Raw genomic sequence first — 18,245 nt, 5'->3', positions numbered from 1 at the left:
CCCCCACAGTTCAAACAAATTAATAACAGAAAACAGAAAAAAAATCTTTCTTGAGGAACGTTATGGAACATCGGGACAGATACATGGCTGAAAAAATTATGTGAACTTCAAAAAGGTGTCAATCCCGAGACTCTGTAACTCCCATTAAAACCTCCAAGGTCTGTTTAGCTAACTCCGCCCTTCATCAGCACAGTACAGGAGGTTAGGTTTCATCTAACTCTCCGTCAAAAGGGGTTAAAAATGGGGGCGTGGCTGCTTTAACTGGCACACCGGATGGTACAAACAGATGCAGCCAATAGGTAGGCGATCATAACATCACTCGGGCCAAGAGAGGACTGGACGATGTTATGAAACAATAGATGGCTACATCCATCTTTAATATACAAGCTATGAGAGAAGCAAACTGTTCAAGCCTATCCTAGCAGTCATCAGTCTATTGCGGGGCCAGACAATCGAAACAGACAACCATTTCTGCTCATATTCACACCCACGGTCAATTTAGCGTATCCCCACGCTTGTGTTTTGACTGTGGGAGGAACCTAGATAACCACAGTCAAACTAGGCCCAGCAATGAATTTGTCTTCTGTGCTGTGGTCCATTCTGGGTCTATGAACAAATATCAGAAATTGTTCTTTGGTCCCAGTTTGGATTTGTGTTTGCCTGAGAGCAGCAGATTCTGGTGGAAACAGCCCCAGCCTTCCAGTTATTAATAACAGGTACTGGAATATCCACTAAAACCCCACAATATCATGACAGAAGCGCGGGGAAAGGTTAGGTGAATATCCAGACCTTTCCCTCAGGAGTTGGCGAAGACAAAGGGTCTTCGGCAACTCTGGGTCCTCCTGGATGTGTTTGAAAATGGTGACTTAGTCAATGTTTTGTCAACGATGTCTCCATGTAGTCAAAAATGATTATGTACTACTTTAAAAACAGTAAAAATAATAAGTCTTACAGCAGAGGTTTTGTGGTGAAAGTTGTGTTGATTTTCAGTAGTCGTAAAAGGATAACACTGGGGAGTGAACACACAGATGGAAATCATTAAAATTCAGAAACAGGATATCAGGACTTAATATCTGCTTCCTATAAGGTTTGGTCCAAAAATAGCAACTGTGGGCTCCCTAAATCCTCAGTTGTTACACTCTTGGGCCGATAATGGAGACCATGTGACCTTGGGCCTGACTCTGTGTGCAAATAGACATTTTTTACTATCAAGCTTTCTTTAGTCCACCAGGAAGATGTGACGGCCTGTTGCAGCAGCAGTTTAACAAAGAGGCAGATAACAAGAACGTCTGTCAACCATCAGCCTGGCAGATGAGTGGCAGAGGCAGGAAAGGCTCATTCCTTCCCATCTGTGACGCACCAATATCAGGAGTGTATCTGCGGGTCACACAAAGAAGCTCAGGAATGAAGGACAGTTGTGTAGTGAGACGAGGGTTCAGGTGACGAACTGAGCAGTTGTTCGGATCTGATTGGAAGCCAGCGTGAATCGTTGCTAACTAGTGTCATCAGAGTCTCTCACGGCTTAGCTGTTTGTTTGCTTCACACGCACTGTAGCGTGTAGCATGTGCCAATACATTGGACGAGGCCTCGGACGCCTGCTTCATTAGTCACCCAGTTTCCACTGCCATCACCTTTGACTTGTTCCTGTTATTCTAATTGAGAGGAATGCCTTGCAAGCTGGTGCCCCAGATGAAATGTCGTGAGCGTGCCTCACCTATTCTTGATTTCAGTTAACCCCTTTTCAGACACACTGCTGCTCTTCTCAGAGGAGGAAGTAACTTTCAGCAAGCGTTACACAAGTGTGGAAGTGGCTGAACGAACGGGAATGAGGATTTTGTACTGCTCTGTCATTCTCACGAGCTACTTGAAATGTTGTCAAGACCCAAAGTGAACTCAGTAGCTTTTACGCTCTATCATTAAGGCCTCACACCTCATTGCATTTCAATTTCATTTGTGCCACCGTTGCCTAATAGATGCATCCTGTTGCACTGAACGATATCAACAGACCTGTGGTGTATTTTGTCCAAAAAAAAGAGAAATGGTCAATGGAGCCTAGGCAGCAGCTCGCAAGAATCCACCATTTACAAAGCAAATAAACAAGTGCAGAATATCAACTCTGGAGCACCCACCCAAACAAAATAGCTCTTCCACAAGGAAGAGGCTACAGGACAGTGTTTACAAAATCCTCATTAAGGAAGTTGTGAGATAACACGGTCATGTGCATCTCACAAAGTTGAAGGGAAAGCAGGCACGCATACACACATACACACACACACACCAACTAAGAGACCATACGCACAGAAGCAATGCAGAGCCCACCATAGCATAGATAAGGGACAGAAAGAAAGAGCTGGCAACAGAGAGCAGAGCACAGAGGGAGACTGACAGAGCAGAGGACACAACAGAGATGAGTCGGACGGACAAAGACGAGCCTCGGCCACCCTGCCACCGGAACTACAGCGGCGTCGCAAAGGACATCAAAAGGTGTGCGTGAGAATAAATGCTGTGAGGTCTGGAAGACAGCATCAGGAATACACACGCAGAGAGGCTCACACTGGCCTGTGCAAGGGCCACCAACACTTTTCAGCTGAAAGAACTTTTTAGCCTACAGATAAACTGATCTTTACCTAAATTAACCTCTGAATTAGAGATCTTTTTTTTTTCTTTTTTTGCATGAACTCATCCAAAGACAACCCTAGAGGGCATAAATTAAATTGCTGCAGATTATTTCTCCCATGGCGAGCACTTGGGTCTCTCAACTGGGAACCATTTGCACCTCCAAGACCTTGTTCTTGACATACTCCATCCTGCTGCTTCAGGGGCCCCTCTGTGGAGAGACTAGCCCCATCTCCAGTGCCCGTCAGAGACAGCGTCCCGCTCCAGGGCTCGGAGACGGGCATGGAGGGGTTGTGGATTTATCGTTGCTGGAGCAGGACGGCAACAAGGATGTGCAAAACCTGCTGGAGAACCTAAAAGAACAGTTTCTGCGTACTTTCAACCTCTCTGGCATGGGTCCTCCTTCCTTAGCTCCTGGAAGTACACGACAGGAGCCACCTGAATACATGATGGAGCTCTACAACCGCTTTGCTAATGACCACAGTGCCATGCCCACGGCAAATATCATCCGCAGCTTCAAAAACGAAGGTACGTCACTGCTCAGTATCTTGTCGATAATGTAGATTGAAGAAAAGAGATACTTTTTTCCTCTGAATTATCCTAACCTTAAATTATGGTAAAGCTTTGCCTAAATGTTCTGACACACATCCAAACATTTTCATTTTTCCAAAACAAAACAGCCACAACAAGAAATCCTTTAATTTTCCTCTAAAGCACGGGGTTAGGAATAAGGGCTACTTGTCCTTAATGACGACCTTACAGGGTTAAATGCAAAGTTAATACGTGTAATGATTTTTCTTATCACTTCTTATTCTTATCACTGTGATCTGTAAGACTTGTGAAACTGGTCTCCTTTCAGATATGTACAAAGTTTAGTATTTGATTTAGTTCATGACACTGAAACTCTTCCTTAGTTTAAAAAGCCTTTTATTTCAAAATGTTAATTCTACTTTGACATGACGGTTTGGATTAAATTCAAACAGGAGTTCAAAGTTTCTCTGTCTTGAATAAGCAAGTTTATGTCTGAACCACTTTTTTTTCTCCCCACCCAGATTCCTCTCCCAGTGCTGTTGGTGTGGGAGGAGTGAGGCGCCACCCTCTCCTCTTCAATGTGTCAGTCCCACATCATGAACGCATCACAGCTTCTGAGCTTCGCCTCTACACCCTAGTCCAGACCGATCGCCACCTCTATGCTGGTGTCGATCGCCGGGTAACTATCTACGAGCTGGTATCGCATGACGATAACGAGACGGATGCGAACGCTGCCAGAGGAGACGCATTCAGCGGAGGAGAGGAGCGGATAGAGTTGGTGGAACTGGCTTCACGCCAGGTCTACGGCACCGATAACGGCTGGGAGGCATTTGACCTCACTGCTGCTGTACAGCGCTGGCATGGATCTGACGATGGAACCACACACAGGTTGGAGGTGCATATTGCCAGCATCGCCGATGATGGTAATGTTCAAGACGTGACAGAAGCCAACAAAGACAGCACTCTGCCTCAAGGGGACATGAAGATTGACACGAGCCCAGAGAAAAAACACAAACCCCTGCTAATTGTTTTCTCCGATGATCAGAGCAGCGATCACCGCGATGACAGGCGGGAACTGAATGAGATGATCGACCACGAAACCTCTAACATGGTCGTGCAGAATGACTTTGGGACTTGGGGGAGTGAAGAAAGTGAGCCAGATGAGGAAGACCTAATCCAAATGCGCTCCAATCTCATCTATGACTCGGCTTCTCGCATTCGCCGCAACGCCAAGGGAAACCACTGCAAGAAGCAGTCTCTGTACGTAGAGTTCAAGGACATTGGATGGGACAGTTGGATCCTTGCCCCCACTGGTTATGATGCCTTTGAGTGCAGTGGAATTTGTTCCTACCCACTGACAAAGCACGTCACACCCACCAAGCACGCCATCGTCCAGACACTGGTCAACATCAACAGCCCTCAGAAGGCAGCACGAGCGTGCTGTGTGCCCACCAAGCTGGACCCCATCTCCCTGCTGTACCTGGACGACACGGGGGTGGTCACCTACAAGTACAAGTATGAAGGCATGGTGGTGGCCGAGTGTGGCTGCAGATAATCTGGACTATCTTAGAAAGTCTACTGAAAGTCTTACGATAAGAGGAAGGACAAAATAACTAAAGAGAGGGAGATGAACTGAGAATGCAGATTCCTACAGTCTCTATAAGGGTTCCTCAGCAGGACTGAATGTGTTCAGTCACTATGCATGAAACTATAAGAACTCTCAAATGTGCAGCAAATATAATATCTTGTACCACGAGACACATTATTTCATCTTATACAGCAAAGGTGAATATGGACGTTGTTGTCAATAACGATGCACGTCCTCATACACGTAAGACTAGAAAGTCTCAAGATTTCCCAAAGAACCAAGCCCATCCTGCAGCCTGGTGGGAACTAGTGGGCCCGCTGCCCCCCTCCCTCTCCCCTTTCCCCTGACATCTGCCTTCCTCTCCACTTATCTCTAGCCTCCCCACTTGATGCAAACACTAATCAGCACTTCATGTGCCTCGGCGCAGTGAAATGACCTCCCCGAGGCAACCTGACAAGGCATGAACTCTCCAGGCCCACCGCCTGCCTCCTGTGGCCTCCTGATACGTGGGTACTGTGCTGAGGTCCCAGTGTCAGGGTTATCAATCCTAACCCCATTTCCCACTTCACATGCCTCTTTTCCACTCCCCCGAGCCTCAGTGATAACAAGGTGTTGTTGGTTGAGAACCATGTATGCCACCACTCAGCTTCGGAGAACTTAAAGCCGCTGTGAGAAGCTTTTGAGGTGATGCTTCGGGGGGAGTGAGGCAGGGGTGGGCCACATTCCTAGGCAACAAACATTCTTAACTAGCTTGTCTTGCTGACCTAGCACTGTGTGGACCCCCCTCCACCCACCCACCCACAGACACACAAACTGGACATATCTCCAACTCCTTTGTTTTTCCCACTTTGATGGTAAATGTCTTGGTTGGAACATTACTGTGGAGTGGGGAAGCAGCTACACATCATCCATAGATGGATTCCCAAAGAAGATCATTATTTTCTTTTGTTAAAGGCCTTTTGATACCTCTGCTGCTTGTGTCAAATAAAAGACTATTTATTGTTCTAATTTATTGATTTTTATAACAGAGTAGAAAACTATATATGTATAACTGTAAGTCAGCATAGAGACGTTTTTTGCAACCATGACAATGCATTTGCAGCACAAGTGAATTTTGTTGGGAAGAGAAATGCTAACAGTTTCTGAAAGAATAAAGAATAATTATTAAAAACAAATCCTGAATGAATCGTGTGCCTGAATCACTGATCCCTGCAGTTTCACCAAACTTGCACATCACCCGGGCCAACAGTATCAGCTTGCAGGTCACAGTTCGTGCACCACAAGCAAACAAAGAACCATGGGAAAATAAGTTGTGGCCCCGCTAATGATTAAAACGGACGAGCTGCTGCTCGCACTGACAGGTCGCAGGCCGCAGATAGCAATGATGGAAAACCTGTTCATAAAAAGCAAAAACAAACAAAAAAAAGCAAAGAAATCTCTTTCTGCTGCTGCTGCAGAGGTTTCTGTGAATGTCTGTGGGATTGCAATCGCAAGACTGGCTGTGATGTTGTTTTCACGCACCAATGCACACTGAAGATTTAAATAAAAGATGCAGTTCAGACCTGAAATGCTGAACTCTTTCTGTTCTTTCTGATTTGTTAATCATGTGGATCACAATAAAGTTCTATGAAAGGCACTTGTGCTCAGTTTGGGTAAATGATAGTGCTGTGCGATATTACTCATTTTTGGTATCTGATTCCAAGTAAACACAGGGCCAGTCTTGCTGGTACTGATACTTTTGACTTATAAAGGCAGCTTTTGTAGGGGAGATCAGTGTGTCATGGGTTACAACTTTGCAAATTCTGAGCACATTTTAATGGCCGCTCCAAACACATTTCAGCTTTTCATGTATTTTGAAACTGGTTTTTTTGGAGACCTTTAATGCAAATGTGTCTGTCTATAAAGCTCTTTGGATACATTTCTGTTTTTTGAACATATTACAAGTTATTTTAAAAAAGTAGACGTGACAGTCAACACAAAACGGTTCAAAGAGCATGTTTGAGGCATATTTTTTCGTGGACTACACAGAGGATTGAAACAAAGTATCGATCCTGTCGCAGTAGTATCAATCCACCACAACTAATGATATAGAGACTATCGATATTTGCATCAATCCGCCCACCTCTAGTAAATAAAACTGCTAAAGCTGCAGGAAATTAGGTCAAAGATGAAATATGGAGACTTAAATGTGTGAAGTGAACTATAGAAAGCTAGGAAAAGATTGGAGTCTGGTAGCAGGCAAGCGACTATAAAATAAACGTATAGTCACAAATGAATATTAAGAAAACGCACACACAACCTGTTTGTATGCTCTGTTAAAGGCCAAGCTAACTGTAGGCTAGCTGCCTGCACACTTGGTACAAAACCCAATGATTCTGATCACAAATACAGCAAATAAATGTGAGAAGTGTAATGTTTAAAATGCATCTTTTGAAATCATAGCATAGCTAAATTATTACAGTCCTATCGTTTTGCAATCCTTCCGCTGCCTTTCAGAATGTCGTATTTACAAAATAGCTGCGCGTGTTTTAAGTTGCTTTTGCCAAAAAGAAGAGGAAAAAAACTGTTTTGGCCACAGCCAGCTGATGACAAGTGCACTGAAATGTTTGAGAAGCAAACAACTCAGGCGCTGGATGGCCCCTCACGCAAGACGAGAGCAGAGGTCGGCTAAAAATGGCAACAAGAGAGCAGGAACCTCAATTACTGAGACAACAGGCGGCCTCAGCTATGCGAAGCTTGCTAATTGAATATTTACAGAACTATGGAAGAAATATGAATCTGGCCTTTGTCACTGAATGGCAAGCTTTCAGGGAATATGATGAAATGGGAAGTCTTTGGTTTGTGCTCCTTTGATAAGGACTACTGCAGAGCTCTTGTTGTTTCTCACTCTTGATTTGAAAGGATTTTATGAACTGTTACTTCATGTGGAGCACTCAGCCTACGTGCCAAGTTTAAGAGCCCACCTAACAAGTAAACATTCAGAGCAGTTCCCCGTGTACAGACGCTTCAAAGTGCTTCAGTAATTCTCCTCGGGCTTGACATCACGACGCCGACTGCTGGACCCCGACGTGCGTCCCGCTGTGAACGTGTGTTTTGGTGTGTGTCACCCACAGCTGAGTGACTCGCCCTAAACTCTGACGTCGGGTCTGTAATAAGGCCTGATTGTTTCCGTTTTGGGTCACATGCTTATCGTTAAATCTCCTGGCTCCACCACCCAGCGCTCATCTCTTGCTGCTCTGTCCTCAAATCTTCTCAGGAAAAGCGCAGTTTTCCCAGGCACTGCATGATCATCATGAGCAACAGAAACAAAAAATCTCTTCCAAATGTTTAAGCACCTTTGAAACATTTGGGTCTGCTGTTACAAAACTTCAGAGAGCCCATTGTAATGACAAAATAATGAAAAACAGATGACTGCAGTAGTCCCAACCAAGGATGACTTAGCAAATTCAGCTCGTTGAAAGTATTCACATGTCATTCTTCATTAAAGTAATGGCCCTCACTTTTCAAAATTTCCAAAGAAATATATTAAAAGCTTCTTTGTTTTTGTTTTTTGGCATTTTTGCCTTTATTGGACAGTGAAGTGAAAGGAAAGTCGCGCAAAAAAGGGCTGTAGTTTGGACTGGAGCACGAGCCGATGCTCTTACCTGCTCACCCACTGAGCTAAGGTGGTGTAAAGTACCTGTTTGAAAGGTTTAATGTGACTGATACATGAGGTTGTTATCTTTCTGGGAATCTCTCACTTTAGACGGTGGGCCACATACAGCCCACTTTAATCCTAAATTGGTCAGATTAGTAAAACTCCCCTTTCTGTCACTGTAAAGACATTTAACTATACATTAAATCCCTATGATATCATAATACTGTACAAAAAAGGAACGCTGCAGTAATAGAGGCAGAACCCCAACAATCAGACAGCTCCTTGAAAACAAGCACTTGGCGACAGTGGAAAAGAAAAACTCCCTTTTAACAGGAAGAAACCACTGGCAGAACCAGGCTCACGGAGGGACGGCCCCGAAAACAACTGAACTTGAGTAAATGTGTGAAAAAAAAAAACAACCAAACAAACAAAGGAAATGTTCTGTCAAGTAGAAAAGCCATGAGAGCCTTCTTTATCAGGAGAAGAGGCTGTGAACGGGACGGGATTCCCGGCCGCGTCCTCAAGTCATGCGCGGCTCAGCTGGCTGGAGTGTTCACGCACATCTTCAACCTTTCCCTCTCTCTGTCTGTAGTCCCAGCCTGCTTCAAAATGGCCACCGTCGTCCCTGTACCCAAATCCTCCACCATCTCCTCATTGAACGACTGGCGACCTGTAGCCCTGACCCCCATCGTAAGCAAATGCTTCGAGAAGCCTGGGTTCAACAGGATCTATCTATTCTGCTAGTTCTTATGTCTCTTTTTGCACGTACTGCCGTACTTCATCTGGACTCCTAACCATATTTTTCTCTCCCCCTTCATCTAAACGACCTACCACTTACAGTTACCTATTCATTTGAGTGCTCTGGAACATAAGCATCTTCGACTACTACACACTGACATCTTCCTCTTGTCATTCATGCCTATGCCCGAGCAAGATAGAGCACGTATGTATAAGATCGAACTAGCGTGTCTTGCTATGGACATGTCAAGTACTCTAGAGCATCTTGCACACTCACATCCACACACATCAATATGACTTTCTTCAGATAGTCGTGTGCAGCATAAGCTGTTACCAGGATAACGTCCGTTCCAATAGACTCTACAGAGTAGAACTGACACACGTAGCACCTCACCATCTTTACAGAATGGAGTAGAGACCATAAGAACAAAAACCTTATTGAAGTATACGCCTTCCTTGCCTATCTATAGCTACATATCTTGCCACTTCGTGTTCTTGTAGTTTCGAAGCCAAGAAGTCAGGCGACGTTCAGTTACCTCCATTGCACACTACCAACACCAACAATGTCGCAAAAGCTACGTCATAAACAGATGCGACCCAACACAGGGTTGCTCTGTTACTGAACCTCTCTCCGTTACTCACTTACTCGAATACACTCACCGACTCAGAACAACACTAGCCACTAATTCATATACTTCCGTATATTAAATACAATTGCAGTTATATAATGAGTCTTATTGTGTAGCAAGGATCAGGATCTACTACAGTAAGTTGTATAGTGTGTACATTTATTCACAACTACATTAAATCATGTATGATTAATTGAAATATCGCACCCAACACTGTACCCTGTAGACAGGAATTGATGAATGGTCGATTGCGAGACACACTCCACTTAGAATAAATCTATCTATATAATCCAACGGTAAACAAAGACTAACATCCATCTCGTTCACCTCTACAACGTTATCTAACTGGCAGTAGACTATATATTTGTAAGATTGATATGTAGATGACTTTCCGAGTTAGCCAACTTGTTTTTCTTTCCCACGTCATGAACATTCTACAGCTAGCATGACACCCCCATCACCGTTCTTTACTTTTCTCAAATGCAATCAACTGCGACTTGGACGTGTCGTGCAGAAGGTTAGCAGCTCTTAATAACACGAGTAAACCCATTCGGTTTATAAACAAAAGGAGAACATGAGGATCTTACATTTTGTGTGGACTTCGCAGACAGATAAGTACCCCCATCACCATCAACGGCGCTGCTGTGGAGAGAGTGAGCAGCTTCCGGTTCCTTGGTGTACATCTGGCTGAGGATCTTACGTGGTCAGTACACACAAACAAAACAGTGAAGAAGGCGCAGCAGCGCCTCTTCTTTCTCAGGAGACTGAAAAGATTCGGCATGAGCCCCCGCATCCTCAGGACCTTCTATCACTGTGCCATTGAGAGCATCCTCACTGGATGCATCACCACCTGGTATGGCAACAGCACCGCCTACAACCGCAAAGCTCTCCAGCGAGTAGTGCGGTGCTCTGAACGGATAATTGGAGGTGAGCTTCCCTCCCTCCAAGACATCTACAGGAAGCGCTGCCTGAGGAAAGCGGGGAGGATCATCAAGGACTCCAGTCACCCCAGCCATAAACTGTTCAGACTGCTTCCATCAGGAAGGAGGTTCTGCAGCATCCGGTCCCGTACCAGCAGACTGAGAGACAGCTTCTTCCATCAGGCCATCAGACTGCTGAACACGTCATAGACACCTCAGCTTCACTACTGGAACTTTAACATTATGCACTCCATACTGTACAGTAATGCCACTGTTTTGCACATGTCTCAACTCTGTATATTTTTATATATTTTATTTATTGTTTACTCTATTTAATTTGTAAAATATGTGTACACACACACACACACACACACAGAAAAATATTTAGTATACACATCCAGAAATGCATATACTATTATATATTGTACATATATTTATTAGTTTCAGATGTAGCCATTCTTGTATTTTGCTTGTTTACATTATTGTATTTTGCACAACTCTGTTGCTTGTGAAGCTCGCACACAAGAATTTCACTCACATGTGCTGTACCAATGTACCTGCACATGTGATGTGACAATAAAAGTGATTTGATTTGATTTGATTTGAAAATACAGTCAGAAATTCCAAAATGTGTGCCCTTGTTCACATTTTCAAAGCTGCCGGTGGGCTAGATTGGAGTCTTTTTTGAAGGATTTGTGTCCTGAGGGCTTATGTTTCACCCCCTGCTCTATAAATTGTATTTGGCCCCTTAAACATGTCTTTTAAGCACATGTGCATGCAAGCTGTATGTGCCTCTTTTCTCTTGCCATCTTTGCCTGCCTTTGAACACGAGTCTTCCCGAGAACTTCCTTTATTTTCCCTTTGCCTCACTCCCATTGTTTTGATCTGTATTTTAGCTTCTTTGGAAGAGATTTCATCTTTACTATCGACACTGCTCTTGCTTGTGAATGACATGCTTGATTCATTATGTAAGCCGTGCTCCTTCCAAAATCATAAACAGGCTCACCTACTTATACTTCTCATTACTGTTTGCATCCCTTTCTTTTGCCATCCTGAAGATTGCAACACTGACTCTGCCTCCCTCTTGCTTGCCTGTAAGCATGGTGTGTTACAGGCACTGTATTCCCTTAAGGCAAACTTGTGATAATGGGCCATAAATAATGGCTAGACTTAACACTGCTGTGAAATGCAAGAGTCTTGACAAACTCTCTATTTGTTATATGTAAAGGATCCTCAGGTAGCTGGTGACATGATGCCAGCTGAAAATTGCAACTGCAGAAACCATGGAAAAAACAGACCTTTCTTCTAGGCACCAAGGAACCGTGTTAGCAGAGCATATAACTGATTACTGAAAGGCTCAAAATGTGCTATACAAATGACTAACTGCAGCAGCACGGTGGAAACATGAGCCTGAGGCAAAAAACCCCAGGCTGTGTCCTGCTTTCATTCACTACAGCAGTCGGGCAGATTTCCAACACAACTTTACAATCACTCATAAACAGGCCCTGAATGTAACAGGAAAAATAAAATATATAGGTGTCTAACTAAGCCTACTTAAAATATATACCTTTTCCTCACAAAATAGCTGATCTGTCTAAAGATTTTCAGTCTAAATGCATTTAGAGTTCAAAAAGCAAAGCTTGCACTTGAATTTGCTCTGCCTGGACCGGTTTACTTGTTTCAGTTTAGTTTTTAATTAAGTCTTCTGTTTTGGATGTGGGGGATCTGAAATGTGTCCAGATCTCCTCGCCGTGATTGTTATCCGCTGTACAATAACAATATACTGGCCACATTAAAAAGTCCGAGCTTATGAGAATATGTGGGGGTGGGGGTGGGGTGCATTTTCAGTTGCATGAAACATGTCTCGCTTCAGCATAAGTACAATGGCTCATTGTTTTTTTCCCCAAGGTAAAGGTGATCTGATTTCCTGTCCATAGCTCAGTTTATAAGTTCTGAAACAAGCCAGCAGGGGGCAGGCTCCTCTTGTTGCATAAAGACTTGTAGTTGCATGGCACAGTGTCTGTAAACAGTCTTTGGCTCCATTGCTCTGTAACCAGAGCAAATGCTTTCTTGATGACTTTACTGACCCAGCTCATTTTGTATGTGATTGAGTCATAAAGAAGGATGAATCAGGGTACACCGGCTGGAGCAGTCAGCATCCGGTGCTTAGTTTCACAATCAGCTCCAGTCTCCGACAGTCCCTGAAAGCTCTGGCGACAAAGGTGAAAATGCTGGGGGTCTTCACTTACAGCCTACGATACAGTGGTTACATACATAAAGTATCAGTTGTGATTGTATTGTATTATTGATTGCGACATGTGTAGTAATAAATGAGCGAACAGTGAGATTACACGTTAACATCAGCCAAAAGATAACATCCTTCATTGAATCTGAGAAAAAAAATGCAACAGGCTTGTCACTGCGGACGTGAATTCAGCACCGATGCGCGATACGTTCCAAAGAGGTGGTCCCAGTGCGTGAAGAGAGGGGCGTAATTTATGGTTTGCAAACTGTGGTGTGCGTGGTGGTGGGGGGCTCCTCCCAGACAGGGCAGCAGTCTGTGCAGAGCCCAGGGCAGGTCGTAGCCGCAGTGGTCCTCCACGGCAAGCCAGGTGTTGATGAGGTGGAAGAGGGCCTCGCTGAGAGGGTGACATCCCACCATCCAGGCGCTGCTCAGAGACAGCAACAGTAGAGACAACAGCTCGGCCGAGCTGCAGTCCTGAGCTGCCAGAGCGAAGGGAGTGTGGTGCTGGTGGTGCATCTGGTGGATGTTGCGGTACAGCCAGGAAACTCTAAGGATGAAAACCCACACACCGATTATGGTTACAGTGGTGCTGTAATGGAAAATTACTGGAAAGCAGTGGCGGAGCGGGGGGGCATACTGGGCTTAAGCCCGGGTTGTTTTTTCAGAAGCCCGGGGTCTTTTGGAGTGTAATTTTTTCATAGTTAGATGCCTGGCTGACAACTGTATAAAGCAAAAAAAGAAAATAAAATACACACAATATTCGAAGCACATAGTGCACACTGTGGGAATTTATGACTGTGCGTAAATCCCCCCTAATACTGGTATGATCCGAGCTCAGGCACTAAGCGGGCGGGGCAGCTGCTGCCTGCGAGTGGCTGTTGGAGAAACAGAGCCAGGCAGACAGACAAGAACTGAAGTTTGACCAGGTACCAAAGCAAATCATTCATACTGTACAAATAATGTAAATATGACGGTGAATCACAAAAGATTGATGTTAAACTGATCACTTGACCCATATTACGTTACTTGCTCTTCAAGTGAATCAACAAATGGCGAAATGAAAAGCCGAACAACAACAATGCTGTTTCTTTAGAGAGTCTTAGCTTACATGTGTGTTTATTTCATATTTTCAGTTGTTACCCTCCACGGCTAAATAAATCGGTTTCAGTAATGCACTGATATACAAGAATGGACATAAGGGGCTTCTTTCAAAGAAAAAACTCTGGTAGATGTATTTTATATATTATGCTTTGTATGTTGTTCAGTATATTTCTATGCAAAACAAGAGGAACTTCAATACACAGCAGTATATTCACAGTTTAAACCAGATATTTACATACACTTTATGGAAAACACAAGAACATTTTTTTACTGTACAACATCAATTTAGAGTAAACTTGTTTTGTTTTGGATAAATAAATATTGAAATATCTTTTGAATTAGTTAAATGTCAGAATAAAGAGAGACAGAGCTGTCTGTTTTTTATCACTTTCATCAAATTTAGGAGTACATGTACACTAAGTTTATTGTTAATTAATAAGAAAACTCCAGACGATTCCATTCTGAGCTGAAGAAGCTTCTGATAGGTTAGTAGAGTCCATGTGAGTAAACTGGTGGCACAGCTGTGGATGCATATAAGGCAAAACACAGAGCCTGTTTCTGTGACATGGGAACATCAAGAGATGTCAACCAAAACACCAGGAAAAGAACTGTGGAGCTCCATAAGTGTGGCTCAGTTTGAATACAATTTGGTGCCATTTGCAATTAAGAAATACAGATAGTTTCTCTCTTTACTCTTAAAGTTAACAAATATGTTTTTTATATTTATCAATCTAAAAAAATAAACATTTAGTCTGATTTGATGTTACAATTAAAAAAGTGTTTGTGTTTTGATCTGAAGAGTTTGTAAATATCTGGTTTCAACTGTATATTTGATGATTGTCAGCACAAGGGGAGAGACAGAGAGGGAGAGAGAGGAGAATGAGGACAGAACAGAGATGAACAAGAGCAGGTGAGACACACATGTTAGTCAAATGGTTGTTTACCAAAAGTATCACCGTATCATAGGTCCTCATGTATCTCGTACCTAGTGTTTCTTTTTAGGTTTGCTTATTTTTCAAATTCTAATTTATTAAGTTATGCAGGCTTGTTTGCACAACAAGGCTAAATAATTATATAAACTTTTCTCAATCTAAATAGTTGGACTTTGGTAGAATTAAAAAAATAAGTGTAGTGCAGGTCTATGATGATTTTTAGTGCTACTATCATCTAGTTCTGATTCTGGTTCTGTCTTGGTTAAGTGCTCAGTAGTCCTGATTTTGAACTGCTGTAGTCCTGTTTTAATTCCGGATCAGTTCTGGGTCTGGTTGAATCGGGGTTTAGTCCTCGTGTCTTGATGCAGCCCCGACTTTGTTCTGCCTTGCTGCTTAATTAAAAAACTAGTTTAAGGTGTCCTGCACATGTGATATATATTTTTCCCTATATGAAGTCATTTCTTTTTGAACAAAACTCAAAACAGAGCCTATTAATCTTTCACCCCCCCACATGCATACTACCCTTTAGGGCTAAGCCCCTGGTGTTTCAAATGTCTGGCTCCGCCTCTGCTGGAAAGTTCTCAGAAGTCAGAATTATATAATATCTACAGACAAAAACAGAAAACGAGGGCTACTGGTACTTTAACTGGCACTGTTAGAGCCAGTGCTACAGCTATTAGCCACACAAGTGATTTAACAAGGGCAAAGATCAGGAACCCAACACTGATTTTATATGGGAATGATGTGAATAAAGATACTGTTACTGGGAAGCTGGAGTTCATGCTGGACACTTCTGGCGAAGTGGTTTACATTCTTTCTAACGCAAGAAAATCCTTTGTAGGACAAAAAAACCGAAATCAGTCCTTAAAATGTACAACAAGTATCTAGCTTTAGCCATCAGCGGACTCTCTTGTTTTCTCTCTGGTCTGCTGTTTAAAAGGTCAGAAAATAGAGCAAGTGCAATCATATAAATATCTCAGGACCGTAATAAACGAAAAACTGAATTGTGATTAAAATTGCAAATCGGTCTGCAAAAAGGGTCACCAGCACCTTTACTGCCTCAGGAAACTTGCTCGTTTCCACATTGAACAATTTGAACTTTGTTTTATCGTTCTTTTATTGAGTCCGTTTTACCTTTTTTTTTTTGGTGCCATGGTTCGGTCAGACCTCTGTTACAGAGAAAAACTCACTGAATCAGATAGTGAGATGGTCCAGTCGTCTGATAGGTGAGTCACAGCCATGTTTAGCCTCCCTGTACTCTAAACAGGTAAGGATGGCTTTATCAATTATTAAAAATGGTTCCCGTCCTCTATAGGGTGAATTTTCAGCTTCTTCCCTCGGGACGGAGCTGTTATGTTTTATTTGATTCTTGTCTAATAAAAAAACATGTGTCTGTCAGGTTACAATAGGTGTGTGTGTTTTGTGAAGGGATGCCAAATGTTATCATTTCTGTGTAAAGCACATTTCAAAAATAAATAAAGCGTTAAGCAGCAGCAGACTGGTGCAGACAAACCCTCAGGACCTCACAAGCAGCCCGCTGGACCGAATGTCTTCTTTTAAACCCGGGTTCATGTTGGGGGAGGAAGGAAGCCCAACAAATGCGCGTGCTGCTCACCTGTGCATGACGTAGTGCCACATGAAGAAGAGCATGTCAAAAAGCAGCAGGCATGCCACCACCTCCACGCAGAGCTGCCAGCAGCTGGGGGCCACATCAGGTAACTTGAGGTTTATTAGGGTGTTGAAGAGCGCAGTGACGGGCAGGACCACGGTCACGTATTTATACAAAACCCTGCAGAAACACTCTAACCATCGGCTCAGAGACGGCGGCGGACCCGAGCCCGCGGTCATCCTCCATGACCGAACCCGCTGACAGACGCTCCCCAGCGCATCCAGCGCGAGGAAAGGTACGCAGAGCAGCACGTGCGCCAGGAACGCAAAAGACGCGGGCAGGTACGGTGAGCGGAGCACGTCCTCCTGTCCGCTCTTCACATACTCCCACAGCCCCAGGAGGACAGGCGCCTGTGCCTCTCCATACTCAGTGCAGGGTACGACCATCACGACCTTCTAACCATAGTCTCGTCCTCTACATCCTCTCATGCGTGCGGCCGTTTTGACCAGATGCTCTAAAAGGATCTGTATCCTCCTTTAAATGTTTTTCTTCCCGGAGAAGTAACTTAGAGCTGCTCCACAGAGAGAGACACGATGCTGTGGGTGGAGCTTCGTTTCTTGTGAAAAGGTGAAGTAAATCCTCAGATTTCAGTGCTGGGATTAAAGGGGAATTCTGAGACAGGACTGTCACTTTTTCTTTTTTCCCCAGCCATCCACTCCTCCGATGACGCCCGCTGCGATGGCTGCTGGTGGCTTCACTGTGCGCACATGGCTCTCAGGGTCTATAAATGTGCACCGACAGGAATAAAAACGATTTATTTTCTTGTTTTTCCTTTTTTCATACCTTCTCAAGAGCGTGTTCTCGTTACGCATATTTAGACTTGAGGTGCTTTATGTAACGGTGGAATGTGATTTTGATTTAACATATGTGTTATTCTGGGCTTGTTCAAAATCACTACCCTTTCAGCTTGTTCGTGGCCAAAAGTGGCCACCAACAGATTAGGTCTGTAATTTTTATTATTTTTATGTTTTGTTTTGTTTTTTGCCATTTTTTCTGCATAAAGCTTTTAAGTAACTTCATTTTTTTTTTAATTCAATTCAATTCAATTCAATTCAATTTTATTTATATAGCGCCAAATCACAACAAAAGTCGCCTCAAGGCGCTTCATAGATACAGAGAAAAACCCAACAATCATATGACCCCCTATGAGCAAGCACTTTGGCGACAGTGGGAAGGAAAAACTCCCTTTTAACAGGAAGAAACCTCCGGCAGAACCAGGCTCAGGGAGGGGCGGCCATCTGCTGCGACCGGTTGGGGTGAGAGAAGGAAAACAGGATAAAGACATGCTGTGGAAGAGAGACAGAGGTTAATAACAGATATGATTCAATGCAGAGAGGTCTATTAAACATAGTGAGTGAGAAAGGTGACTGGAAAGGAAAAACTCAATGCATCATGGGAATCCCCGGCAGCCTACGTCTATTGCAGCATAACTAAGGGAGGATTCAGGGTCACCTGGTCCAGCCCTAACTATATGCTTTAGCAAAAAGGAAAGTTTTAAGCCTAATCTTGAAAGTAGAGATAGTGTCTGTCTCCCGAATCCAAACTGGAAGCTGGTTCCACAGAAGAGGGGCCTGAAAACTGAAGGCTCTGCCTCCCATTCTACTTTTAAATACTCTAGGAACAACAAGTAGGCCTGCAG

The 18,245-nt window shown here is 43.6% G+C and overlaps 2 protein-coding genes across 2 annotated transcripts; one reads left to right on the top strand and one right to left on the bottom strand.

Moving 5' to 3' along the window:
• Nucleotides 1–29: 29 nt before the first annotated feature.
• Nucleotides 30–7,246, top strand: bmp10 (bone morphogenetic protein 10). The gene is made up of 2 exons (XM_005945127.3): nucleotides 30–3,144; nucleotides 3,669–7,246. The coding sequence occupies exons 1-2, from the start codon at nucleotides 2,736–2,738 to the stop codon at nucleotides 4,700–4,702; spliced, it is 1,443 nt and encodes a 480-aa protein (XP_005945189.1). The 5' UTR covers nucleotides 30–2,735; the 3' UTR covers nucleotides 4,703–7,246.
• Nucleotides 7,247–11,170: 3,924 nt separating this feature from the next.
• ch25hl3 (cholesterol 25-hydroxylase like 3) lies at nucleotides 11,171–17,266 on the bottom strand. Its single transcript, XM_005945128.3, has 2 exons — nucleotides 16,553–17,266; nucleotides 11,171–13,451 (listed from the first exon to the last, which is right to left on the bottom strand). The coding sequence occupies exons 1-2, from the start codon at nucleotides 16,990–16,992 to the stop codon at nucleotides 13,076–13,078; spliced, it is 816 nt and encodes a 271-aa protein (XP_005945190.1). The 5' UTR covers nucleotides 16,993–17,266; the 3' UTR covers nucleotides 11,171–13,075.
• Nucleotides 17,267–18,245: the final 979 nt, after the last annotated feature.

Source organism: Haplochromis burtoni, unplaced genomic scaffold (genome assembly GCF_018398535.1).
Source record: "Haplochromis burtoni strain Fernald_Lab_line unplaced genomic scaffold, NCSU_Asbu1 Contig_411, whole genome shotgun sequence".
Classification (NCBI taxonomy): Eukaryota; Metazoa; Chordata; class Actinopteri; order Cichliformes; family Cichlidae; genus Haplochromis; species Haplochromis burtoni.
The sequence above is the reverse complement of the archived record's forward strand: the minus strand, read 5'-3'. Positions and strand labels throughout refer to the sequence as shown.